Source organism: Aedes aegypti, chromosome 2 (genome assembly GCF_002204515.2).
Source record: "Aedes aegypti strain LVP_AGWG chromosome 2, AaegL5.0 Primary Assembly, whole genome shotgun sequence".
In the NCBI taxonomy this organism is placed as follows: domain Eukaryota; kingdom Metazoa; phylum Arthropoda; class Insecta; order Diptera; family Culicidae; genus Aedes; species Aedes aegypti.
Window position 1 is genome coordinate 319,218,715 of NC_035108.1, and position 17,254 is coordinate 319,235,968.

Consider the following 17,254-nt stretch of genomic DNA (forward strand, 5'->3'; position numbering starts at 1 on the left):
AATGTTTCTGTGAGTTATGATTTTCGAACATAAAGACTTGTACGAGAAATCTGGGCATTTTTCACAAAACTATGACCAAACACAGAAATTAAAAAGTAGTACATCCTAAAAATTGCAGTGATTGAAATTTATAAAATTCTGTTCTCAAAAATATTTCTTTGAAAATCTTACACGAGTTTTCCCGGCTTTTCTTTACGAATTTTCCAAACGGTGGAAAATTTTAAGGAAAACTTTTTCCAATTAACATTTTTTCTATTCCTCAGAAAATTTGCTTTCATTTTCATAAAAAAAATTGTTTCTACGATGCTTCTTTCTTGAGCTATGATTTTTCATAGGAAAGGCTCAAAATGGCACATTTGCACATTTTTTACAAAATTGGCCTAAACTCAAAAACAAAAAAAAAAACCATTTCCAAAATTTCAACGATTAAAGCTTATGAAATTACCTTCTCAAAAATATTATTTTGAAAATTTTCCACGAGTTGGAGCATAGTTTTTCCGGCTTTTCTTTAAGAATTTTCTCAACGGTGGAAAATTTTTTCCAGTTATTTTTTTTTATTCCTGAGAAAATTTGCTTTCATTTTCATAAGAAAACTTTGTTTCTATGATGCTTCGTTCTTGAGTTATGATTTTTCAAATAACCCAAGTAACACCGAAAACATATTTTTGGATAGCAGATATTAAATCTTTACAAATAACAGTATTATATGCGAATTCCATAACATCTTTCGTATTACAAAAGCTATAAAATAGCTTTCGGAAAACATATAACTTCAACAAAAATAATCGGAGAGCGAAGGCCTGACTAATTTGATTTATTGCTCTACAAACGTAAATATCACTTTATTGGAATTATCACTTTGTGTATTGATGTGTAGAAAATTCAAGTGGTAATAGTGTTTTTAAAATGTATTTTCTACGAGATTCCAACATGAAGCATTATGGAACAAAAATGAGTCGATATAAATTTGATGGCTGCTTGTTATAACGAATCCAAAAAAAATCCTAGCCTAGAGACCTACAGACGTTCAAGACAATTTTTGTTCACTCTCATTTCGTATTTATTTGTGAATTATCATTATTCACATGCCCACAGAATGCTACACGTATGATTTTCAGGATACATTTAGCTGGAGTACTATGCTCTGAATTCGATTGCTGTTCATTAAACATACAAATAAAACACATCCAGTGTATATTTTTGATTCAATGTTATCGATGCTAAAGTTCGGAAAGTGCTACGAGCTGATATTCTAACAGTTATAGCAAACACGGGATCATGAGAAGTACTTTAAGTTAACAATTCAAAGAAATTGGCCACTTCTGACAGGGCCCAATGCCTTGCTGCTAGATCGTAGATATGCACCACAAGAACTCACCTACCTTTGCAAATGACGACAATGTTTTGGGTAATTCATAAAAATACCACTTCCTGGAGCAACGGGTGAGGTTGAAGGCCATTTCGTAACAATTCACACAGCAGCAAGCAGCATTAAAACCATATGAAACACTAGATCGCTCAGATGCACGAGTTTTGTATAGCAATACTTTTGAAGAATAAACAAAACTGATATGAAAACAGACGTTTGACGTTTGACAGATAAAAATCAATGCATCAAAGAGCTTATAATTGAGTTATTTTAATGTAATAATTGTTATCTGAAAAGCAATCAAATTAATTCTAAGAGCGTGTGTTGAACATATGCTCTCAATATGTGTTATAAACGTTATTCAAATTTTTCCGAAAGTCAGTTATAAAGATGCTCTTAGGATATTATTATAACGTAATTTCAGCTTATTTTCAAATCAGAACGGATAATTTATCATTTTGCTAAATAAATGCAATAGATTACAGTACCGGCTAAGAATATGAAAAACTTGAGTTTGTATATTTTAAAACTGCCTGTAAGGAATATTATGCCAGCGACTGTAAACAACTATTTAACTAGACTGGATTTACCTTAGTGGATTAAGCGATCTAGGCATAGGATATTTTGAATTGAGTAACATTTGTAATGTGTAAATAATGCGAATGTTGAGCTATGCTTAGGTTATTAAAAAAATAACCGTCCGAAAATTTATCACCAGCGCTGTAAGCCTCATGCTGAATCTTCCATATTATTTTCTAATGGAGAATGAAACCAATTTCACGAAATAGCACAATTAGTCTAAATTTGTTTTACATTTAGCAAATTTTATAATGGCGCGTGAACTATTGAGAGGTAAAATTGTAAGTTACACCATAAATTTTAAACCGCATCTTAAACTTCAGTACTATCCCTGAATGTGATACATTTTCAATATTTTCAATAATTTAGCATTAAAGTTTTCCTAACTTGTAATTATTTTTTTGACATGGGGGAGCCGTTAATTTTATGAATGCAATTTCATTATTATTTTTCTGTAGGATACAATAGGTTTGCGTGATGATGGACATGTATCTAATAAATTTGTTACAAACATGTTTTTTGCAAGTTGTATTGCTTGCAAATAGTTTTACTCCAACAAAAACATCGGCCTGTATTATTAGTTAATCAACTTGTGTCTTAAAGATGTTATTTGTGGTTTTAAATAACTCAATACCAACAAATGAAATATTTCGCAGTTTACAATGTGTTTTATAATTGAAAGCTGAAACATAACTTAATTAAAACTTAAGATCATTTGGGATTTTATTCTTGTGTTTATTTTGTTGAGAATAAGTTTATAAACCGTCCATTGGATGCTATTATAAATAGCTGTAGAAACTATAAGATGTTATATAAGCCGCCATGTTTTGCGCTGTTTTAGCTATACAGGTGTCGGATATATAGTATATAATTCTCGAAAAATACATCAGATTATGTACAAAACATGAAATAATAACTCTTATATAACTAGCTGTGTGAATTGGGAAGTAGTGACAGGGGAAAACAAAAAATTACCTACTGAGTTTTCCGGGTAAAATAGGCGACCCTGAATTTTTCTCAATTTTTTTTATTCATATATTGACGAGCCCTGCCTGTGGAAAAAGTTTCATGAAAATCTGAGACCTTTAGGCCCAAACCCGTACGGAAAAATCCCCTCTAGGGACCTTTCAAGATGACTTTGAACAAACATGCAGTATTGACGTCATGTGTTAAAAAGTGCTTCTTCTTTTCAAGATGTTTAAGTAGAAGTTCGCGATCTTCAAGAGCTTCCGACAAAACGCGACAGTCTCCTTTCTTCGTGATTTGGAAGGAAAACATGATTCCCCTAATGGAGTTCAAGATCTCCTGCTTAAATCCTCCAAATTCAGAAATTCTAGATTTGAGGCACTTTTACGGTTTTGACCGATCTCTGCATGAAGACGCGCCACTGTGCACCGTTCAACGCTTCCATATGTATGCGCCTTAATCGCCCGGTGGTGGCACACACCGGTTACGATCGGCACCAGAATTGCTGTGCCAATAATACTTAATGCGAATCGAATCAGATTGCGAGAATCAACACAAAAGCGGGATAAACCAGATGAGCAAAATGTGTGGGATTGTTCGACCGACGGCAATGTGGCTACCGAATTACGGAGATTGCGTCGCCTGGATAAGGTGTTCTTGCGGAGGATGGAGAATTAAGCAGTGCGCACAGTAGTAGGTAACTGCATGGTGGGTGGTCGTTTTTCAGTATTGTGGTGTTTAAAATGACAGTTGTTATACAATATGTCAATCGGCGAGGGGATTAGAATTGGTTGCGGAAAAATGTTGGCAACTTGAGTGAAGGTGGGTGTTATTGAAGGTTGTTTTGTGTAACCTGCTTGAATAGTCTTATATTGCAGGTATTCTACACAACTTTTTATGAATGCACTAAGTTAAAATATATCTTCTGGTAATCTAATCCCAAGCCCCATTCATCAATTTCGTGTGCAACTTCGATTATTCTGGTCAATCACGGAGTAGCAACTTCGATTTGTACGGTCATCTATGCTCTGTTCTGCATTAACTGAACTTCTATACATATATTTGAATAAGTTTAAAAAAAATGTCTTTCAAAGTTTTTAACAGAACTTCCTGAAAAAGCCTGTTAAAATTTTTAAATATATTCTCAATTAAGTTCCTTTGCTACAGCTATTCCATTTTGAGCCTCAAAAGAATTCAGAATAATTGTCACTCGTAACTTTCTAATCGAACAGTAACAGTCATGAATTGATTAGTTGGTATGTGTCAGATGAGGAATTTATATCTAATTATAATAATATGTTGTGAGCATTGAGTAGAATTAATGGCACGAAAATCGATTCATTCTACTCAAGTCACATTTATGAGGGTTTTCAAGCAGTTGAAAAAATGAACTTGTGGTAACTACAATCTTACATAATTGTTCTATTTTGAATACTATAAGAGGTAGAGATAATTAAGTGCTATTGTATCAACGAAGTTTGTGGGAAAAAGGTCACCGCAAGGCTTTAGGTTTAGACCTTTTGGCTGCACATTTTAAAATACGGAATTGAGCATGTTCTGCCTGCAATGAAATAGTTGCCATTTGAGTGTTCTTGGATTACCTTAAGATATTTAAATACAACAACCAAATACAACACTTCATGTGATCAATCACTCTTCTGGATATGTACAGAATGCATAATCTTTCAAGGGATTTTAGAATCACATTTATTTTGTGATGGTCTGAAGCTCAGCGTAAGTTGTAAAGGAATAATTATAACTATGTTGTGCGGTTTATGTATAACAGAGTGATACAAGCGATTCTAACATGAATTGGCAAAAAAGTATATTTGCATCATGCAACATTTTACCATTCACCCCTTGACTTTAGCTCAACCAATTGTGAATATCACACAACAAAGTAGCCTAAAAGCACATAAATTATGCAAAAGCCTACATGAACTGCGTATAGAAGGATTTTAGAACGTTACAGGACGAACTATAGCTTCTAATCGGCAGCCCAAATGGAAGGTTCAATTTGTTTCCCGCACCGATTATATGCCTGGATCGTATCCTACAGAAACAAGGCTCTACTACAGTTTAGCACATTTTCCGCAGCAAACAAACTAAACTTTTCACCTCTTCGAAACGAGCGTAACCCCGCCGAAGGGCTTTTCCCAAACCCAAGAGGGCCCAGACGGTGCGTAAATAAACTCATTTGAATAATCTTTCATCAACTGTCTAAACATTCCGGCAAACAAATTATTTACACTTACCTCTGCCATAAACGGGAAGCGATGGTAGCAGCACTTGTAATCCGACATGCCGACGACCGATGTCGCAGGGAAAGTGACAACAATCCCCAGGCAAAGCTTCTTAGCAGTAGATCCCTGCCGCATCGACTTTGACTATGAGCGTAGCCAGGGTTGCGGCAGCCCCCACCCTTTGTGCTGCTCGATAAAAATCAAAACCAATTGGCTTGCTACAAAGGTTAATATTTCAGTTGATTTTTTCAAAAATAGTTTTCAGAATTAAAAGGAAACTGCGTCATGATAAACTTTTGCAAGTGAGTTTCGATAGTTTCTGAGTTCACCTAAAATTCAGACTTCTGAGATTTCTGAGAGATTTCGTAGTTGCTCTTAAATTGACCGATGGAAAAAATCTTGCTACGAAAATAATACTTATGTTTCATTTTTTTCGAAGATTGTTTTCAAATAATTATGACATAATAGATTTCTCGAAGAATGTTTGCAGTTTATCAAACAAAGGGATTCCTGATGGCTTTTCGTGCACCCTTGTAACAAGTCTTCGATGTACAGTAAAACTTTTGAAAGTCACATTAAAACGCTGGAAACCACTAGGATTCTTGAGAAAATCCGAAAACGCCTAAGATTTTTTGAAACCACTGTGATGGTTTCTAGAACTTAGGAAACTGCTAGGAGCCTAACCCCTGGAAAAATCTCCGAAAGTCCATGGAAATCATAAAGATCCTTTGAAATCACTCACAAGGAACATTTTTGGAAATATCTGGGAACTTATGCGGACACTAGGAACCCCATAAATAACTATTAATCCCTTGAAGGACATTGATAGCCTCTGGGAACCACTTAGAAATCACTGAGAAAAAAAAACTATGAAAACTCGATTTTGAAAATTACAATCCATTTATATATTGAAACTGAGGAATTTTCTGCTTCAAAATACCTTCTGCCAATTTTTGAACTACTCCATAGATTCACGTTATGTGAATAACAGTCGATGCACAAGATATTGTTTTTCCAAGTTTGGAACAATTATACACATACATTTTAAGCATTGAGATCAAAAATTCAAACATTCAGAATTTTCAGTTGTTTGTACAATCAACTCTCCCTAACTCGATATTGAAGGGACCATCGAGTTAGGGAGGTATCGAGATACAGTATACCTATATCTCAATTTTTCAAGTATAATGACAACTTCGACAAAGTACATTCAAAATAGTAAATTGACATTCAAAACAGTAAAAGACAAAGTACATGAAAACAGTAAATTTTTAGTATATTTAGCAACGTGACACTTCTTGCATAGTCTTCAAAAACGCAATAACACCCTAAAATGACTTGTAAACCTTCATTTTATTATCACTATAATTTCATGGGAATATCGAGTTAGAGAGGTAAACTTGCATAGGAAACTGAAACAGATCGCATCGAGTCAGAGAGCATCGAGTCGATGCCTCTGACTTACGGAGGTATCAGAGTATGCTAGATTGAAGGGACCGCGCATTCCATCGAGTAAGGGGAAATATCGAGATACAGAATATCGAGTAAGGGAGAGTTAACTGTAGTAGGGCATCAAGGTTGGATCGAATTATCAAAGATCACTTATATCTTGTAGTTTCTATTTAAAAATCCTTCTCTAGTGGCTAACTAGGTGAACATAATTTACATTTTTTTATTGTAGTCGTATATGTTCTATTTGATATTAAAAAAAAAAACATTGCCTGAAAACGTTTAAAAATAACTTTTTGTGTTATTTCATCACAAAGTCATAGTGGAGAGTCTATGCTATGTTTAGACTACGGAGTTATATCATGATACAAGCGGTTTTCATGATGTTGGCCCAATATCATGTTTCTGTATCGTGATACTACCATACATTTTTGACAGCTCCTTTTGAAGGTGATATTTTGAATATAATGATGCAAATTACTCGACTATGCTACTCGAAATCAAAGTTTGCGACAACCCTGCGGGACAGAAATGCCATTCTAGTTGTTTCCATTCCTATTATGTTTATTTTTCCACCCGGAACGCCCGAAACAGTGTTGAACGATGAATTAGGGACGTTCCGATACTTCCGATATATCGGAGTATCGATATTTTGCTTTCGATATTCGATATTTTGGTATCGATATTTCCTATTCAATATGTCGGTGGTATCGATATTTTCTTTCGATATATCGTACATTAATATAAGGAAAACAATTGTAGGGTTTTCTCCATTCATAATTCATTTTATGTATTTAAAAAGTAGTTACCATTCGAATTGTACTATAATGTATCTGAACAGAAGATGTTTATGTTCATAACAGTCAAAATACGAATAATCTTGAGTATTCAATGATTTTTTTCGAATCTTATAAAACTAAACAACAGGTCTCTAAGCGATTTAGGAGTTTTGCTTCATTCAGATATATCATATGATATTCCGATATATCGATACTTTGATTCGATAATCGTATCGAATCAAATATCGATACTTTGCAATATCGGAACGTCCCTACGATGAATGTGGATTTCGGGAGAGAACCACAACTAGTTCGGATAGAATTGGAGTTGGCCATGGCTGAGTGAGCTGGAGGCGAAACGAAAAAAATGATCTATACCTGTTTGGTATGCATTTTTACGGATCTACTGGCGGATGAGGAAAGTTATATACTCGATGTGAATTTATGTGAGGCCCACTTGGCTATTGCTGTTTTTCGATTGCTTTCCAATTATTTCGGACAATCATAACGGGAGCTTTGTGAACTTCCAGAAAATCCTTAGTGAATACGTCTGTTAACCACGGGGATCCCATTATGACCACGGGGAAAACTTCGTGTGAATCATCCTCGATATTTCTTTTTTTATTCAACCGGTAATACTTAGTATTCTTTGGACCAGCATTGCAAGTTATTACCTAAGGGGTCATTCAAAAATGACGTCCATTATTAGGGGGAGGGGGGATCTACAAAAGTATGAATGCACATCTATTAAGTATTCGAAAAAGCATGACAGAGGGGGGAGGGGGGTCTAGAAGTCCCGAAAAACGAAAGACGTCATAATTGAATCAACCCTGAACAAATCGTTTAAAACGTTTTGACAATTGTTTTTGTTTTTCTTAAGATTTTTTTAGAAATTTATTCCACAAATTCACAAAACGGGAACTAATAAATTTTTTTCAAGAGATTCTTCGGAGAAGTTTAAAGTTTTTTTTTCAGAACGCTCGTGATTGTTCCAGATTCCTCAAGAAATTATTCCAGGAATATTTCGAAGAGTTATTTCAGAAATTGCTTTACAGATTCCACTGAAAAATCTTAGAATTCCTCCGAAAATGTCTTCAGCAATACCTCCATGAATTCTTCCACATGTTTATCTTTAAATTCCTTCATGAATTTATCCTTAAATTTCTCTAGAAATATCTCCAGGGATTACCCTAAAATGATCCAGCGATAAAAATTTTTGCAATGATTCCAAGCGATAAAATTTTTTCCAATGACTACCAAGTTCAGATTGCTCAAATTATCTTCCGAAAATTCCTCAGAACATTATTCCAGGATCCCTTGGAAATTTCGAAAGAAATGCCAAATAAATTTCTGGAGAAAATTCCAATTTCCAAAATTTCGATGGAATCCCCGAAGGAAATTGCGAAAGAAATTTCAAAAAATCCAAAGGAAATTCCAAAGGAATTTCAAACGAAAATCTGAAAAAAACTTCCCGAAGTAATTTTTTAGTTAATTTACCGAAAGAACCGAAGGAACCTCAGCAACTTCCTAAAGGAAATTCCACAAGAAATTCCGGAAGAAATTTCAAAGAAAATAAATAGGAAGTTTCAAAGGAATTTCCAAGATAAATTCCAATGAAAATTCCAACGAAAATTTCGAAGACAATTTCAAATAAAATTTCGAAGAAAATTGCGTAGAAAACTCAAAAAAAAATCCAAAGTTGATTCCGAAGAAAATTACATAAGAAATTTCAAAGGAAATTCCAAAGTAAATTCCAATGAAAATTCCGTTGAAAATTCCAAAGAAAATTCCAAAGAAATTTTCAAAGGAAATTCCGAAGAAAGTTCCGTAGTAAATATCGAAGGAAATTCAAAAAGAACATATCAAAGAAAAATCCGAAGAGAATTTCATAGAAAATTCCGACGAAAATTGCGCAAAAAATTCCAAATGAAATTCAAAAAAAAAAAAATCAACAGGAAATTCCAAAGAAAAATCCGAAAGAAAATCGAAAAAAAAATTCTGGAGGAAAATCCGAAGGGAATTCTTAAGAAGATTCCGAAGAAAATTCCGTGGGAAGCTCCATAGGTAATTCCAATAAAAATTTCTTAAAAAAAACTCCAAACGACAAAATCTGAAGCAAATTTTGAAGGAATGTGAATGTGAATCGCAGTCACGGACGATCAAGTGGCTCCTATCGTTAAAGAAGTTTTCTAATCGACAATCGATCGAAAGAATTCAGAAACAATTGAAAGGAACATTTTTGTAATTCAATTAGTTTTTAACAATTCAACTCGATATTTCGTGAATTTCCGTTTTATTGCGTTTGTTAATGATAAACATCGGCGGAATTTTTTCAACCTCTTGAAACGAAACGAAATCAGAAAATGATAATACCGCTTCATTAGATTCCGTGAAATTCCGTGGTATTTCGTTTAAAAAGGCTTTCGGCGGAATCATACGAAATACCGCATACCCTTAACATTTATATTCCTTTGAACTTTTTTTACGATTCTTTAAAAAATACTTCAAATATCCACTAATCGGTCATTGAATTTCTCCAGCGTGTACTCAGAAATACTTTAACATATTTTTGATTTTTTTCTAAGATTTTTTAAAAAAGTTCATCCATGAATTCCTCGTTGAGATCTTTACAAATATTTCACAAAAAAAAAATCTTTCAAGACACATAAGAAATTTTACTAGAAAAATCTTCGAACATTGTAGAGATTATCCAAAAAATTACACCTGAGATCAATCAAAGTAATTAACCTTAAATTGCTTCCAAATACTGTCCTTTGAATTACTCCAGGAATACTTTTAGAGCATCGTCAAAAAATATTAGAATAAAACATCCAATAAATTGACAATTTTCCCTGTTGGAGTATTTCAGAAATTTCTCAAGGCATTTGATATCAATCAACCTTATGCAATTTGAACAGAATTATTTTCAGGTAAATTTTTGGGATTTTATCAGAGATGTTTTCAAAAACCTAAACTAGAACTACACTTTCACTTTTTTGAATCCAGAAACTCTCCCTGGAGTTCTCTATAGGACTTCTCTGAAATTTCCTCTGAAATGCAAATTTTCAAGATTTTTTTGGAGAATAATTCTGAAGCAATAATATCTAAAACATCTATTTAATATCGGTAGTTTGACGTTACATGCAAAAATAACGAATAGGGTGTGTATAATGATGGTTTTCGCCTGAAATTCGTATATGAACTTTTAAGATCGTGAAGTCGATAAACGGGTGAGCCTGATAAAAATTCTGACTACGCCCATGGCTTCGACGACAACGCATCTACCGGGAAAGAAAACTCACAAAAGCCAAATCGAACTTGAATTGGAAACTTTTGCCTTGCATAGTGGAAACAGTAGCAACTCACCGACGACGACGACGACAAAGGCAAGTTGTAACACTTGGCGAAAATTTGCATTTTTCCGGTCTGGCTGTCTCAGTTCTGAGACGCCGGATCGAATCGGATCACAACGGTGGCAATGGAAGAGCCTACCGAGCCATTCGGCGCGTCACATCAATATTCAGCGCCCGTAATGTAATCCCAGCTGTTAGTATACACAAACTTGCGACACTTGAGATTGGTTGTTGTTCTGCCGACGCACGATGGAGGAAGTTTATCACGATGGTGAAAGTTTTCGCTTCTTGACAGGATAGACAAGAATTTTGAAGGACAAAGTTAAGTTGTCGTTGTTTTGAAAAAAAAAATGAAAGTTACGGAGAGTAATTAGCAAATTGATGGAATAAACACGAATCCGAACATTTACTTAATTCATTGCTGTTTTATTAAAATATCATGACACGTCTAATTTTTGAAATATTGGCTGTGGAAAATGCAGAACTTGGCGATTTTGGTGAATTTGTATGCAAGTTGACTAGCTTGTATGGCAATTTATTTGCTTAATTTGCCAAACAGTTCAAACTTCATGAGTTAAGCAACACTTGCCAACAAAGATCATACTAATCGAAAAAAAAAAGATTTTTTCGAAATTATAATTTGATAATATATATTATTATTATAATTTGATATATAAGAGAAACGAAAAAATTTGTCTGGAGACTGGAAATATGTTGGAAAAGTCAATTTTATCTATAGTCGTTTTCGTTTTTAGAAACTGGTTCCAACGGTACGGCCGATGATGACAAATTTGCTTGATTTGATGATAAACAGCCTACCATTACGATGAGGATGCTAAAATAAAACATACCTACCGTTTTGATTCATATTACGGACACTTAAGGACTCAGGGAAATATAACCCAGCATAGAGCATACAAAATAAATCATTCTGTATGATTCCTTAGCGCTATCGAGCGTCGGAAGCCCTTTACTTTCGAACGGTGGGTGAAGAATACGCTTCCGCAACTTCAACAATTTTAAATAAATCAAAATGTGTGGCCTTTTCATGATTCTTATTCCGGACGCTTCCTCACTTTTGCCCCATATTCCGGACACTTTGAATCGAATTCCGGACAGCTCATGATAATCATTAATGTAACAGTCAAATCATCAATCGAAATCGTTAAACCACCAAAGAGACATCTAAGGTAGTTGGGCATTATAAATTTTCAAAGATATTCATGGAAAAAGTTTACTAAAACGAGCCTTGAAATTGAGAACTTTTGAACAGCAAAAATTGAAACATTTCGCGTGAAATGTTTCCCATACAAAGTAGAGTGTCCGGAATTTGAAACTGTCCGTAATATGAATCAAAACGGTATTTGAAGCTTTACAGTATTTCAAATCAATTTGTTTATTGTCACAGAAACAAAATGTATATCAAAATTCAAAATAATCAGATTACACAATTTTACAATTTTTGAGAAGCTAATTGCTTAACTCTTCATAATATCACATGATTTACAGTCATTGTTTGCCTGTCGAAAAAAAAACCCCAAAGATGAAAATTGAAGGTGTGAAGCGGATTTCGAAATCAATTTCCATCCTGGAAGCCCTGAGGGCCTGTGGATATTACCAATTACCAGCCAACATGTGTAAATTTGCATCGTTGTTTCAGCGTCGTAACAACAGGTCCCGACTGTCGGGATGCTGCACAAAGTGGATCCCATCAGCACGATTACCCCAACGGCAAACAACTCCAGCCCGGCTTGGAACTCTCCCCGGCTCAGGAAGCAAACTGCAACAATCAGTTCACAGCGAAACCAGCCAATTGAAATCGGATACCAATCAGCCAGAGCGCGTTGCACAAGCTGCTTCAGCATCCATCTGATGTATTTCGCGCTGTCGATGGCGGTGATGCAAAATAGCTTCCAGGCAAAATGTCTCGCATTTCGTCATTCATGAAGCGGCAGTCGTGCTGTTAACTTTAGAGCAAGCAACTAGCAACAACCAAGGGGGAGACCACAGTAAAAGTAAAGATCATCCATTACCGTTGCTGCATTGTTACCGGGCTCTCGGTGACGTGTTGGCTGTGGTTTGGTTCGGTTTGTGATGACTGCCGAGAGTCCCTCGGGGACAATCGACTGTAACCAATTGTTATTCGGTGCCATAATGACAGCTGTGAGAGCGTCATTTTCTCATATCGATTGCTGCCTTCCGTCACTCGCAGTATGAAATGGACCATGAATATGCCGATGCAGTACGTTGATTTGTACTGATTTGAAGGTGGGGTCTTACAGTAGGTAATCGTTGAGTTTAAGTAGTAGGTATCAATAAGGTCTAGTCTTACGTTATTCGCCAAATGCCTTAAGCTAGTAATAATTTGGAAGGTGAAAACAATAACACTATGTCGCTGAACAAAACAAAATTTTGTAATTACTTACCGCAAGTTCCAGGTCAAGTAGAATAGAAGACACAGCGTAACAAAAAAGACACTTTCGCTTGTCTCAAGGATCAAATTATGTGTTTATAGTAGATTTTGGGTCGCTGAATCTGATGCCGTTCTCAGAAATGTTCCAGCACGTCAGAATTTTTAGCTACAGGTCGCCAAAATTGTATAAAACACTGCTTTTATTGATGTTTACATGAAATTTAAAATATGATTTATCAAACATTTTTGTGATATAATCTACCAAACATGATAAATAGGACTTGAACATTCAATTTAGACACAAATCAGTTGAAATTTGACGATAAAATTAACGCTAAATCGATTTTTTTCAACATGTTTGCAGTCTTCATATAAAATTCTTCGTTTCTCTTATATGGCATAATACAATACTTTTCTGAACCACCAAAAAATAACTTTTTACCATCGAAAATATTATGAACTTCGTTGATAATTATTGTTCTATACATAAACTTTGAATTCTGTTACAAATTGAGCAAACAAATTGCCGTACAAGTTAGAAAACTTGCATGCAAGTTGGCTGAAACAGTCAAATTTAGCATTTTCAACCGTCAATATCTCAAAAACTAGACGTGCCATGATATTTCTGAAAACGGCAATGGACTCAGCAACCTTTAATTTAGTAAATAGTGGTATTTTGGTTCTTGAGACAAAACCGTGTTCCGCACTGAGATAGAAAATAGAAGATAGAAGATAGAAGATAGAAGATTAAAGATAGAAGATAGAAGATAGAAGATAGAAGATAGAAGATAGAAGATAGAAGATAGAAGATAGAAGATAGAAGATAGAAGATAGAAGATAGAAGATAGAAGATAGAAGATAGAAGATAGAAGATAGAAGATAGAAGATAGAAGATAGAAGATAGAAGATAGAAGATAGAAGATAGAAGATAGAAGATAGAAGATAGAAGATGGAAGATAGAAGATAGAAGATAGAAGATAGAAGATAGAAGATAGAAGATAGAAGATAGAAGATAGAAGATAGAAGATAGAAGATAGAAGATAGAAGATAGAAGATAGAAGATAGAAGATAGAAGATAGAAGATAGAAGATAGAAGATAGAAGATAGAAGATAGAAGGTAGAAGATAGAAGATAGAAGATAGAAGATAGAAGATAGAAGATAGAAGATAGAAGATAGAAGATAGAAGATAGAAGATAGAAGATTAAAAATAATTCAATGCAATCAACTAAATTCGACAATCTTATCTTGATTGTCAAAATAATCCTAGAAATGAAACTACATCTTCGTGTTAAACAGCAAAACGCCTCGCACATTAACCTCATTAACCACTAGTGTACTGTCGTATTACCCACCTAAATCAGGCATACCGAATTACCATAGGATTAATTCAATTATCGGCTCCCCCTTGAAACGGGCTCATTCACGGATATCCATTACTTACCTTCATGCTATTCACCGTCAAATTCCCCATCGTGTTCACACCAAGCAATCCACTTCATGGACAATTCGCCAAATGACGCCGTCAAAAGCAGCTCGAAAAAGCCCTCGGGGACCCGAAAATTATACACAAACCAAAGTTAACACCCTCTCTCTAGTCATCTTGGCTAGCAATGGGACACGTCCGTCGTTGTCGTGATCAGCCGTGTAAAGAGTCATCAAACCAAACTAGGCAATAGTAAACTGCAACGATTCGCCACCAAACAGGCCATCTCTGCTTCTCTGGTCGGATCACTGCCAGCGCCTGGGACGGTAATTCGGTGTGGTGAGCAATTTTATTAGACAGTCAAAAGCACGACCGGTACACCGATGCGAAAAGGGCAGAAAAAATGAACCCCAAAAGGAGCTTGTAGATCAGTGGTTTCCAAAGTGGACGTATTTCGAATTCTAAAATGTAACCCTGTAATACACAAATTTGTATTTATGATGTAAACATTATTTTTCACTATCTTCAGTGCCATCGATCTGAACACGTTTTGACCGACATTTTTGTTATCAGATAATTCAACGTGAAATAATGAAAATTTTGATAAGATTTTGATTAAAACTTTTATACAGTATTGCGAATATTCAACTTACATATCGGGGGCGATTTCTTTACATAGTCTAAAGAGGGAGGTGAAGGGAATCACTGCGTCAGTTGATCACCCGCTGAAAATTGATACCGGTCGGCACAACGCAGAATACAGACCCCGTCTAATTATCTCGTGCCAATGCAATGTGACGATGATGTGTGCCATATTGAGCCCGTAGGTAATTGATTGATTTGATTGTGTCCCACTAACCCGGTACTCTTTGTGTAAACGAAACTGTTGAGTGATTTTGGTGATAGGTATCCAATTATCATCCGGTATCTGTGTTTTTCGTTTCGCTTTTGTTGCAGTGAATGGCGGATGGAGTCAATGGAGTGCCTGGTTGGAGTGTCGATGCCCCGGGAAGCCTGCCCAAGGAAGAAAACGAACCAGAACGTGCAGTGATCCGATTCCGCTGTATGGGGGATTGCCCTGCGTAGGACCAAACCAGCAGAAGACACTGGATTGCGATACGTGTCCTGGTAAGTTAGGATGGATTTTTTTTTGATGATCCGATGGAGAAGACCTAATTGTTCAACGTTTGTCTTTTCAGAGGATACTCAAATCATAACTCCTAATGGGTTCGAGGATAACACATTTGGTAGGTGTGATCGCTTTATATTGTCTGTAAAATGGTGTAGGTGTCATCGATTAGGGCAGGAAACTCTTTTAGGTTCCTTTTTGAAATTGCAGAAAATACTCATTCGAAAATTTTGCACGAATATCTAATTTTGGAATGTTTCAATTTTTTCTGGAATCGAATGTTTATATTGACTCTAATGTCAATCATGTGAATACCACAGTCAAAAAATACATCTAGAAACATTTGCAAGGATTCGTCTTCCTTGGAATATTACTAGGAAATATCACATAATATTTCAAGAACATGTTATTGAGAAAAAAACATTAATTCCAGTTCAAAACTCGATTGGGGAGGTTATCCGATAGTGATTCTGAGAAAACTGAGACACTTATTATATTATTATTTATATTTATTAGGGAGATTTTCAGCCCTTGGCTGGTTCATCTCCGTCAAGACACGTATTGTTCTTCGTGTCAAACCCAAACTTTTGCACGATACACCACGAAAGGGGTGAACCCAAAACTTTTGCACGATGACTTGTTCATTGATTTTGAATAGTTTTTAGATTTTTCCGCCATAATTTTCATAAGTGCTCTTCAAAGAATAATAGATTCTAATGAAACATTGCTTTAAAATTTTGGTCGATTCAATGCTGAAGAAATTAGCCATGTTTATTCATAGTGTTTTTTTTTTTGAAAAATGTAATATTGCGATATTTTATTGAACATTACATTTGGTATTTCGCCTAAAATTTCTCATCCAACCCCTTTCTGACAAATTTCTATGTAACCAAGCAGAACATATTGATCATGTTTTATGTGGTTTAATATCATGACCTATGATTTATTGACAGCTGATTGGGCACGTCAGGAGTTAACCTCAATATTATACACTTTTTTTCCGATCAGTCTAGAGAGCCACGTAGTCTCGGTAGCGATTGCTTCAATTGGTTAAGAATTAACACTACGGACTGTCTGTTCCGGTAAAAAAAAAGTCTATCTCACAGGTGACCCCTAATTCATGGTCTAAATAAAGGCTAACCGCAAACGAAGCCTGTGGAGTATTGTGCCCTTCTTGTGCTACACGGAGCAATGGTGCAGGAGACCTTGGGTTTCTCCTAGATATGCTGCCCTTCTCCATTCTCAAGCCTGAGGCTGAATAAGGATGGGTTTATGAATATGTTTTAATTTAGTTTAAATCATTACCTATATAATTTACCATTATGCGTTTTACACAGTGTATTCTGTGCTTTTTCGCCTTTGGCGAAATAGATACCGATCTGATCTTAATGTTGCTGGTCTTTTTTGTGCTGAGACTACATAAAGCCTAATCCTACCTAGTTTGGGTACACGCTCAAAAAAGAGTTCTGGAAAACGTGAGCTGTCAATAATACACAATAAAATACCATCATGTTTACGCATAAACATGATCTAGTTTACGGTGTATTTTT

The 17,254-nt window shown here is 35.3% G+C and overlaps 1 protein-coding gene across 1 annotated transcript in view; it reads left to right on the top strand.

Annotated features, from left to right (window-relative positions):
* LOC5568887 (netrin receptor unc-5) overlaps positions 1-17,254 on the top strand; it is a 472,574-nt gene that overhangs the window by 327,698 nt on the left and 127,622 nt on the right. Inside the window, exons 7-8 of the mRNA XM_021845790.1 lie at positions 15,533-15,703; positions 15,775-15,822. Coding sequence (XP_021701482.1) covers positions 15,533-15,703; positions 15,775-15,822 — 219 coding nt within the window. The remainder of the gene's footprint in view (positions 1-15,532; positions 15,704-15,774; positions 15,823-17,254) is intronic.